At 46.4% G+C, this 11,433-nt stretch overlaps 1 protein-coding gene across 4 annotated transcripts in view; it reads left to right on the top strand.

The window, feature by feature from the left end:
• Nucleotides 1–11,433, top strand: part of Gmeb2 (glucocorticoid modulatory element binding protein 2) — a 39,114-nt gene that overhangs the window by 9,787 nt on the left and 17,894 nt on the right. For 3 of the 4 annotated variants that reach the window (XM_020161048.2, XM_074075143.1, XM_020161049.2), the window contains exon 2: nt 2,938–3,120. In XM_020161048.2, the coding sequence (XP_020016637.1) occupies nt 2,990–3,120 (131 nt within the window). In that variant the 5' untranslated portion in view covers nt 2,938–2,989. Of the gene's footprint in view, nt 1–1,130; nt 2,776–2,937; nt 3,121–11,433 lie in introns of those variants that run through there. The other variant, XM_074075144.1, reaches the window with a different exon arrangement.

Raw genomic sequence — 11,433 nt, 5'->3', positions numbered from 1 at the left:
TAGCTTGTTGTACATATTTAAAGAACTTAGAAAAATAGTTTATTGAATTCACCATTTGGGTAGCTCTTCCTTCATTCCTAAAATTCCAGGTCCCCTTTTCTGAAGAATTTGCATTGTCTTTTCTTTTAGAACAGTTCTGTTGGTGATCAGTGTTCTCCATTTTCCTTCACCTGAAGTGTCTTAATTTCTAAAGGATCTTTCAGTGATGTAGAATCATAGGTTTACAGCCCCCGCCCCCCCCACTCCACCCACCCCATGCTGGGAATTGAATAGTTATTTTCCTTTTAAACTTTAGAAACAGCCGTTATTGTTCGGATCAAATGTGTGATTTGTTCTGAAATGCAAAACAGGACTTTTCAGTTATGGCCAGTCTTCCCATGAGCAGATGTGTACCATTACAATACACAGTTCAGAAAGTTATTCTCTTTAGCACGTTAAAAATGTCAGTTCCTGCCTTCTAGCTCCTGTGGTTTCTGGTGAGAATCGTAGTCACTCAAGTTGTTCCCCTATGGTAAGGCATACTTTTTACCTGGCTTCTGATACTCTCACTTGTCACCTGTCTTTGGTTTCCAGTATGACAAAGGCATGCCTGTTGGAGGTTTGCCAACGTATGTGTTTTCTCTTTCACTGAATTGGGGAAATGTTCAGTAATTATTTCTTCAAATACTTTTTCAGCATACAACTTTTCCCACCCTCTGGGACTCCAGTGACACACACATTAGCCTGTAGTCTTGCTGCACCTGCATCTGTTTCGCCTGCTTTCCAGTCTTCTCCCTGCTGCCCAGATTGGATAATTTCTAGCACTCTGTATTATGTGCCCTGGCTCCTTGTCTGTCATCTCCATGCTGGTATCAAGCCCATTCAGGGATTTTTTTTTTTATTTTACTTTTGGTGGGCCTGGGGTTTGAACTCAAGGCTTCATGCTTACAAAGCAGGAATTCTACTGCTTGAATCACCTCTCCAGTCCATTTTGCTCTGATTACTTTGGAGATAGTGTCTCAAAAGCTATTTGCCTGGACTGGCCTGGAACCATGATCCTCCTGATCTCAGCCTCCCTAGGAGCTAGGATTACAGGCGTGAGCCACCAGCACCTGGTTCACATTTATTTTTTTTACTTATTTATTTCTTTATTTTTGTTGGTGCTGAGATTGAACCCTGGACCTTGTGAATGCTAGGCAAGCACTCTATACTGAGCTATATCCCCAGCTGTGGTTGTTATAATTTTTGATTCTCAGGTTTTTGATAACTTTTGCATTCTGTGCCAAGACCTCCTTTCTATTTGACTCGGTATTCTTGGCTTATTCTTGGGTCATGGTTAGTAGCAACCTGCAAGTCTCTTTTGGCTCCAGCAATTGTCTAGGAGGGAGCTCCTCTTAATTATTGTTTCCTTTGAGAGTTCATCAGGCTTTCGTGGCTTCATTGTATGTCAAGTAATTTTGGGTTGTACTTGGATATTTTGAATGTTACGCTATGAAGTTTGGGACTTGTTTTAGTCTCACAGGGTGTAGGCATTCTTGTTACAGCAAGAGTTAGATCTAGTTGGTCAGGCTAAACAATTTTCTTGTTTGTTTTTGTTTTGCTTTTTTTGGTCATACTGGAGTTTGAACTCAGGGCCTTATGCCTACTCCTAGGCAAGTGCTCTACCATTTGAGCCCTTCTGCCAGTCTTTTTTTTGTTTATTTGAGACAAGGTCTCCTATGTAGCCCAGGCTGGCCTATAACTTGTGATCTTCCTGCCTCAGCCTCCTGGGTACTGGGATTACAGGCACGAACCACCACGCCCAATTGGCTGAGCATTTTGAATCCCTCCTGTGCTATGCTCAGTTCAATTTTCAGCGCCTCTTCAGTGCTCCTGGCATAAGCCCTGGAGGCACCATCTGGGGTCCATTCTGAGAGCTAAATGTGGTCTACCCTAAAGATCGGTTCTCAAAGCTTTTGCATTGCTATTTAGAGTTAGGTCCATGTATGGTTTGCTTCAGAATGACCTAGGCATTTCCATGTAGCTGTGTGCAGCTTGGGACCTTTCTCCTGTTCACAATGGCCCACTCTGACTCCAGGGTTTCTTCCTTGTCCTTTGACTAGAAACCTGGGTCTGTTGTATATGCCCCAACATCTCATGACTGAGTCCTCCCTGAGCCTGGACAGAAGATGGAGAGTGAGCATGCAACTCACTGCTCAGGACCCTGCCTTCTGGTCAGGAGAAGGTTCCTCCACTCTGAGTTTGGTGCTTTCCAGGCCACTGCCTCTGTGGCAGGGTTAGAGCAGGGGCTTGAGTGTGCTTGCAGGCAGGACCAGCAAAGAGAAAAGATCATAGTGACAATAAAAAACAGGCACTAGCCTGGCATACACAAGGCCCTGGGTTCAATACTCAGGCCTGAAAACAAAACAAAAACAAACCAGGGCATTTCCCCTTTCTGTCTTGCATGGGTTTCCCTTCTCTTTACCATGCCAAAGAGAGGACTTCTCGGGTAATTTCTATCTGCACCTGTGCTCAGTTCTGGGCTTTGGGCTGCCCTTGAGTTCACCCAGGAGATACAGAGTGAAAAGTAACAACCAGAAAGCTCTCCTTTGGAGAAGTCAGTCTGGCACCTGAGTTTCCAGGTCCACATGGATTGAGCATCCCTGTGCGCAATGCAGGGTGGTGTGGCTCATCTAGTGGGAAAGACTGAGTTGTCCCCATGCCACCTGTAGACCCAGAGCAGCTCCTATTTTGCTGTTGCTTCTTGTCAGAGAACAGCAGATGATCTTTGGCTGGAGGAGAATCTTTGGTGATCTTGTGAGTGGCTGGGGGCTATGTTAGCAAATTTGTTTTGTGATGCTGGAAATCAAACTCAGGGCCTTGCACATGTTAGGTTGAGCTACACCCCAGCCTCTGGGTACTCTGTTAAGCAGACATGGAAACCTCCCTGTAACCTGTTCCCTGTCTTGCTTCCTCTAGGACTTGGGATCCTGGAGGAATAACACTGCTGGGCATCCTGTTCTGTGGTGCCATGGCGACCCCAGATGTGAGTGTCCACATGGAGGAGGTGGTGGTTGTGACAACTCCAGACACCGCAGTTGATGGCAGTGGTGTGGAGGAGGTGAAGACAGTGCTGGTGACAACGAACCTGGCCCCTCATGGGTAAGACTGAGCTGGGGCCAGTAAGACTGGTGGGGGCCTGGGCTGGTTTGTGGCACAGCTTCAAGATTTCTTTACCTATGAGATACTCAGACTGGACCCAGTATATCTGGCACATGCGGTGAATAACAAACTGCATTAACCAAGAGGATCATTGCAGATGTTGGTGATGCCTTAGCTCCTCCCAGTGTGGCTATGTGGTTTCCAAGAGCACACAGGGATTGCTCATTTGATAACTGGAACAGAGGGGATGGTTGACTTGTTTTTCAATTCCTTGTGAAATTTAGTGTTATCTTTCTAATCTCTTGTTGCAGATATCTGAATTGAGTATTAGTTGGCCAAAAGCTCTCATTTGACCAAACTCATAGCTTCCTTTTGCTACCTATAGGCAGAATTTTTAGGAGGTAGCAGAGTGGCTCCTACCCCTGGCAAGGGGTGAAGACAGCATTCAGCAGGGCAGAGGGGCTGCTTGAGTCCTTGTTCTTCCTCTCCAGAGAGACTGGGTCTCAGGCTTTTTTTTTCTTTTTAATTTAATGAATTATTGAATTGTTTACTTCTGGAATTTTCCTTTAGTTTATTTTTGGGGGTGGAACAGGGGTTTGAACTCAGGGCCTCGTGCTTGCAAAGCAGGTGCTTTACTGCTTGAGCCACACCTCCAGTCCATTTTGCTCTGGTTATTTTGGAGATGGGAGTGACCCAGGCTGACTTCAAACTGCTATCCTGATCTTTGCCTCCCAAGTAGCTAGGATAATAGGCGCTCAGCTTCCTTTAGTATTTTTGAACAACAGTTGAAATGTGTGTGTGTGTGTGTTACTAGGTTTTGAACTCAGAGCCCCATGCTTACTAGTTGAGTCACACCCTCAGCTCTTTTTGCTTTAGTTATTTTTTGGGTAGGGTCTCACATTTTTGCCTAGGGTCAACCTTGGGCTGCAGTCATCCTACCTACACCTCCTGCGTAGCTGGGATTATAGGCATAAGCCACCATGCCCAACTTATTTGTTGAGTCTTGCTAACTTTTTGCCCAGGCTGGCTTTGAATCATGCTCCTCCTGATCTCCTTCCAGAGTAGCTGGAATTACAGCAACAGCATGGGGCACCATTCCCGACTATGGTCTTTGCTACATCTTTTGTGTGGTGCCTTCATACTGACTTTAGCTTATCATGGAGTACTGGGGAGATTTCCCACCTAAGTCTCCTTTGATCGTTGTTAATATCTCAGCACATAACTTAGATGTTTCCTGTGTGTGTGTTGTAGGTACATTGAATTTTCTGACATCTGCATCATGTGCTCTGCTTTGACCTCTCTACACCATCATCCCCCAGAAGTAGTGCTCAAGCCCCTCTGTCAGATTCAGACTGTCCTGAGATGAACATTGTAGCAGAAATGACACTGGGTCAGAAAAGGCCACACAGCTTTCACCTGGTACCTGGGGTTGCTGTCAAGAGCCCAGTGCTGTGCTTCCAAGCTTTGGTGTCACCTATATAGGCACACGGAATGGAGCCTCTGGGGAGAGCCAGCTGCATAGTAGGGTCTTCCTAGTCGGAGCTCCGACATGTGGGCCACTTCTGTTTGCTGATGTGATTCATCCTCACATGGGGACCCTTCAATATCGTTAAACTTTCTTCTTGGAGTGTTTTCACACAGTTGTGGATTTAGAGTTGTTTGCCAGTTGGTGACATTAACCAGCTCCTAGGGCCATCCTGGAAACGGGTATGGCGGCACAGTCCACAGAATCTTGATGTTCACATTTGCTACCTGTATTTTCTGTCTTCATTAGAAAGAATGGTTTATCTGGACCAGCTTTGCAGTGAGAAATGGAGAGGAGTTCATTGCTCAGCTCTCTGCTTGTCCTGCTTACTGCTGTGTCAGTTGTTTTTGTTTTTTTTTTCCGTGGGGGGTGGGGGGGGCAGCAGTTTTGAGAGAGTCTGGCTATGTCACGTAGGCTGGCCTGGAATTTGTAATCCAAAATTGCTAGGATTATAGGTGCGTGCTACCATGCCTGGCCCTATGTCTGTCTCTTTTGCTGGGTAAGAAACCACCATAGAACTTAGTGACTTAAGACACAAGTGTTGATTATTTTTTAAAATTCTGCCAGTTGGCTGCTGCTTCCCTGGTTGGGGATGCCTACCTGACTCTGTCATGACCTAGGTTGGTCCAGATGTCCTTAGTCCCATGTCTGGTTGACAGGCTGGTGTTCTGGTGGCTGCAACAATGGCTTGCCTGTACCTTCCAGCCTCTTATTCTCTGACTGCATGAGAGAATAAGATCTCCTTGGTGATCTTAGGCCTCCTGTATGCCTATGTCCCATTGACTAGAGCAAATCACATGACCACACTCAAACTCTTGTTGGGGAGAATTGTAGGATTGTGTTAGTATTGCCATGGCTAGGACAAAATACCTGACAGAAACAACTTAAAGGAGGAAGGACTTATTTTGGCTTACAGTTTCAGAGGGTTCAGTCCTTGGTTACTTGACTCAATGCATTTGGGACAAATACTGTGGTGGTAGGAGCATGTGGAGGAAGAGAGACTGTTTAGCTCCATGGTATAGGGGGCTGAGAGAGACAAGCAGAGGCTTGGCTTAAGATACCCCCAGCACCCGCCTCCAGTGACCTACTTTTTCTAGCTATGTCCCACCTCTTAAAGTTTCCAGAACATCCCAAAATAGTGCCACCAGCTGGGGACCACACCCCCAACATATGAGCCTTTTTTGGGCAATACTTCATTGTCAAGTTTTTTCTGACAGTACTGGGAGGTTGAACTCAGGGTCTTGTGTACTACTTAGGCCTTGCCTCCCTCAGGACATTTCATATCAAAACCACTACAAAAATGTTGTAGTCACTTCTGTTATCTTTTTTCTTTCAATGTGGTTATATCATTCATTGAAAAAGTCAGATTTGTTTTTATTTATTTATTTATTTTTAGTGGTACTGGAGTTTGGACTCAGGATCTCATGCTTGCCAGGCAGACACTCTACAACTTGAGCCTCTCTTCCAGACCCTGTGGCCTCTTCTGTGGTCTGTCACTATCCCCTCGCACAGTCACTTCTCCTTTCTCTGAGTCTCCCTCAGTGTCTTATCCAGCTGTGGTGCCAGGCCTCAGGGTTATAGCTTCTTAGGTCACCTTAGGTCTGGATGTGGTTAAGTGCCTCTCAATTCAGAGAACTGTGAACTAGAACCACGAGTTACTCTTCCCTCTCCATATCCAGCTTATAGGAGCAGGCAGGCCAGGAATGGTTCTGCTCAAAAGCCACAAGGCAGATTCTTTGAGATGGGCCTCTCTGCTTTTCAGAGTGGGAGCCTGAAGGCCAGATATGGCCTTGGTTGTGAGGGCTGAACAGAGGCCCTCATAGTCATGCCTGGGTTTGGTATGCTTTGCTGCCATTTCTCAGTTTGACAGTTGTCAACTGAGAAACTAGAGATGTGAAATGATTCAGTCCCTGTACTCCTGTAAGTTCTGCATTCAAGAGAATGTTCATCTGACTTCACAGAATTCTGTCAGTGCCTCTTCAGTTCTGCCTAAGACGTTCCTAATGAGGCCCAAACATTTATCTAAATTGTCAAAGCATAGGGTTCTTTCCTCTACCATGTGACCTAGTGGCTACACCTGTTTCCTGCCTGTTCTGTACCACGCGAGAGATCACAGCACACACCCCAAGCACAATTCCTGTGTTAGTCACTGTTGCTGCATAACAAACCACCACAAAATTTAATGGTATAAAGCCACCAGTACTTGTTGCTTCCCGTGGTGTGGTTGTTGGTCTAGGCATGGCTGCTGGGCCTGGCTGGGTGTCTTGGTGGCCTTGCTTTGTACTTGAGGCACTGGCTCTGTATGTGGCTGTCACCTACCAGGACACCTGATTGGGGTGTCCTTGGGTGAAAGGTTCTTTGTCCTGTTAGTTAAAGATGGCCAGAGGTTGTGTGAGTTTTGTGGGGTGGGGAGTAAGAAATGTCCCTTTTGGATAGGAGGAGCCATGAAAGATAGGGGGATTTTGAATCCATAGCCACAGTGCCAGAGTGCTGGAGTGCTTCCCTGTGGTTAGTTGTTTCTGCAGGACAGGAGGGGGCTGCGTATGCCTCCTTGAGGAGGAACCCACACACCCACAGAGGCAGGTCTATCTTTGAGATTGAACCCAACACTTTTGGAATGCTAGGCAGATATTCTACCAGTTGTACCATGCCCCTAGCCCTTTTTGCTTTAGTTTGATTGATAGAGTCTTATGGTTTTACTTGGGGCTGGCTTTGGACCACAATCCTCCATGTAGGTCTATCTTGAAGGACCAGAGGATCTTTTTTCTTCAGCGGGGAACTTTTTTTATTATCCTACTTGAAAGTAGAGATTTACTCTTGCTACATGTTTTTTGTTTTATTTGCTTATTTATTTATTTATTGTTTGTTTGTTTGTTCCTTTTTAAAAGAAGATGGGGGAGTAAAAGCTAGTTAAATTACTTTGTAAGTACTGATTTCTTCCCTGATTTCTATCCCTGGTAGATATTTGGGATAACTTGGGAACGCTCATTATTTACAAACCTGGCAAGGCTATTCCCACCAACAACCATGTGGCAAGAGCTGTCTGTTACAGAGGAGAAAGAAGCTGTCTGTGGAGAGCTGGAATTCATGATTTGCTTTAAGTGAAATGGACATTTTTCATTGAGATGTGAGCTGTGGAGCTGCATTTCAAGATGTGGATGTAAGCTGCATCTCAAGATGCAGGTTGTCCTACAGGAGTCCTGTCCTCAGCCATCTCCATCTAACACTGGCTCATGACCTGGAATGGTTTGCCTCCCCACCCTTAGTGGCCTGGAGAGGCTTCCTTCCTCTGAGGAATTTGTTCTGGTTGTCTGCCATGTGTTCCAGTTTTGTCATTGTCCTCTGAATGATCCACAGTTCTGGTTCAGGAGGACAGCTTCCTTTCCAAGTTCCTGCAGCTTTCTTAGAGTTTAGGTGTTCCTGCTTAATCTTACTGTTCACATTGGAGTTGGTCTTAATATATTTCAAAGACCAGATCCCATGTTTGTATTTCTATTCAACTCTAATTTCTGACCTAGCTTGAGGTGAAATAAAGCCTTGAGGATTGCAAGAGTGGTGAGCTGATGGTCAGCAACATCAGGTGCTTCAGGGGAAAAATCAGGATGAGCCTGTGGGATAGGTGTGCCACTGCTCAGAGACTGTCCTCTGAGCTGCCACTTCAGGCCTTCCACAAAGCAAATCCTAAAATGAACTTCCTGGTGTGAAAGCCTGTTGGGAGGAATGCCTGAGCTGGAGGCCATGGTGTGGCTGTCACCATGAGGGGCTCCTCACTGTGGGTGGATGTGGCTCATCTTTACATGGAACTGGGTCCCCCACAGTCTACAAAGCTGAGCAACGGCCTGTTTCTCTTCTCTGTGCTGCATAGCCTGTGTTCTCCTGACTCATGAGTGGCCTCCTCTTCCTGTATCTTCAGTCCCTTCTCAATGCCCTTTGTCTTCCCCAGGGGTCTCTGGCAGGTCCAAAGGTATTTTTTAGCCACATGTCCACATGTTGGTGTCCACAATGCATTTGGCACTGTAGATAGCCTCTCTTGGGGGCTGACTTTCTGCTGCTGTCAAATGTTGGTGTCCTTGGCTCTGGCCATCTCTGTTCTTCCTAGGGACTCCCTGCTTCTCAAACTACCTTTTATCTTCTTGGGAACCCTCTGCTTCTCCAGGGGATTTTACTGAGGGCTCCCTGATCTGGGCCAGGGAACCAAATGCCAAGGGACAGTGATTTAGGAAAGGGGACCTAGAGACAGGTTGGGCCTAGTCTAGAGGGCAACAAGGCCAAACCCACAGATTTGGGAAGAGGATGAGCAGAACTCTGACCTCTTTGCTAAACTGCAACCTGCTTTGAAAAATGACTGTTGCAGAGGTGATAATTGTGGTTTTTGTTTGTTTGTTTGTTTGTTTTTTGGTGGAACTCTGGTTTGAACTCAGGGTTTCATACTTGCAGTGCAGGCACTCTACCACAGTAATTGTGGTAATTTGCAGAATGGATGGAACACTACCCAGCCGTAGGAGAGAAAGGGCTGCAGCTTTGCACAGCAGCAGTGGACATCACAGACTATTTCTGAAGGAAGGAGACACAAGTGAGGGCACATCTATGATTCATCTGAAGTTCAAAAGCAACAGACCCAGCTAAGATGATGGCTGCCCATGGGGGAAACGGCTAAAGGGCCATAAGAGGGATGCTTCTGCTTATGGTGTGTGTGCAGATCCCCTGTGCATGTCCCTAAGCTGCCCCAGGGACCCTAGCTCTTCTGTGTCCTGGTTGCTCCTCAGTCAGAATCTCTCAAAGAGACTGCAACTGGGTATCCCACAGTTGTCTGAGCCTATCATGTTCTACACATTCTGCTCACCCTCTTCCCAGGCCTGTGTATTTGACCTTGTTGCCTTCCAACCTAGGGCCAGTCTATCTTCAGGTCCCCTTTCCCTGGGTCACTGTTCCCTGGCCCTTGGTCTGCTCTGCTACTATGGTTCTCTCTTATCCCCCCACTTGCTTTCTTAGTGTGTTTCAGGCCTCCACTCCATTGCTAAATATTCTCTATACAATACAAATCTGATCATATCACATATCCAAAGGGATTCCCCTGGCCTTGGCACTGCAGTGAGGCCCATTCACCAGGTACATCCTGTCCCACTGGAGGAAACCCAGTAGGCCTGCAGCCTGCTCCCAACCCTGAGCGAACTGCCCCTTAGCCTGGCTAGTTCTCAGCCTTTCCATGTTCTGATCACGAATTACCCTCTGACTGACTTCCTCCACAACAGGTGCTGTCCCCAACTTGACATGCCCTTTTGGCCTGTCAACAGGTCCTCCAGGTCATGAGTGAGCTGTGGAAAGCTATGTGCCCTGTCTCCTTCCTGAGACCTGGCACCCAGTAGGCCTCTGCTCACCACAAGTCCCAGAGACCTGAAGAAAGGCAGGAGACATTGAAGATGTCCACTGTCATCCCCAGTAGTGTGTGTGTTTAAGCAGACCTGTTCACAAATGTATATACATCACACACGCAGTTGTTTGAACTGTGAAGCCCCACCCAGACTTCTCCCAGCCCATCTACATTGCCTGCCTGGGTTCGAGAAACGAGTGACTGGTTCGAGTCACTTGTGCAGTGACTGCACACATGATTGTGTGTATGTGGAAATACTTTGTAGGACTGACTGCTAGAAGGGGGATGGTTGGCCAGAGGGTACATGCTTTCTAAGTCATGGATAAATTACCTCCTCATAGGATTTTATTTTAGTTAACTAATTCATTAAATTTTTTGTGGTGCTGAGGAGTAAGCCCAGGGGCCTCATGCATACTAGGCAAACGCTCTGCTGTGCTGTTAGTACTTTTTTAATTGCTGGGACAAATACTGAGAGAAACAATTTACACAGAAGAGATTTATTTTGGCTCATGGTTTCAGATCATGGTCGACCGCATTGTTTCTGGGCTATGGTGAGGCAGAACATCATGGTGGAAGAACGTTGACTCATGGAATCCAGGAAGCAGAGTAACAGTAAGGGCCCCAAGGACAAGGTTTATCTTTCTAGGATCGGCTCCATTGACCTACTTCCCCTAAGTAGGCCACATCTCCTACTTTCTGCCACCTCCCAATAATGCCATCATGTTATGAATCCATCAAGGAATTCATCGATGGGTGAAGGCAGAGTCCTCATGGTCTAATCACTTCCCAGAAGCCTCAGGCTCTGAATACCACTGCATTGAGATCCAGGCCTTCAACACATGAGCCTTTTGCCGGGCACTTCATATCCAAACCATTAACATGTGCCCTCCTGGGTTTTACCACTGTATTGGAGTGACACTGCCCCATCTCCTTGGTGACCTTTCCTCACATATACTTTGGTGATGTTTCCATCTTTGGATCATCTAGATGAAAGTGGTATCTCGATTGTGATCTTTTTTCTTTTCTTTTTGTGGTGCTAGGGATTGGAACCCAAGACCTCAATAACACTAGGCAAGGACTCCCCACTAAATACCCCAGCTCTCCTTGTAGTCTTTATTTACATTCTTAGGAATAATGAATGAGCAGTCTTTCCACAGGTCTCTTGGGCCTCTGGTCTTGACCTTTGACTGTCTTCCGACTATCCTCCTGGTCAGCTGTCAATTGACCTGTGGGCCTTCTGTATACAACTACTTTTTTTTTTGTCTGTACTGAGGTTTAACTCTGCTAGGCAGGTGCTCTACTACTTGAGCCACACCCCTAGCCCTCGTGGGCCGTTTATGTAATGGAGGAAATTAGCTGTTTGTCTTCCTCATGTTGTAAATATCCCCTAATTTCTCTTCTTAAGAAAAATGTTCAT

The sequence above is a fragment of the Castor canadensis genome, chromosome 5 (assembly GCF_047511655.1).
Source record: "Castor canadensis chromosome 5, mCasCan1.hap1v2, whole genome shotgun sequence".
Lineage (NCBI taxonomy): Eukaryota > Metazoa > Chordata > Mammalia > Rodentia > Castoridae > Castor > Castor canadensis.
This window is presented reverse-complemented; position numbering and strand designations above follow the sequence as displayed.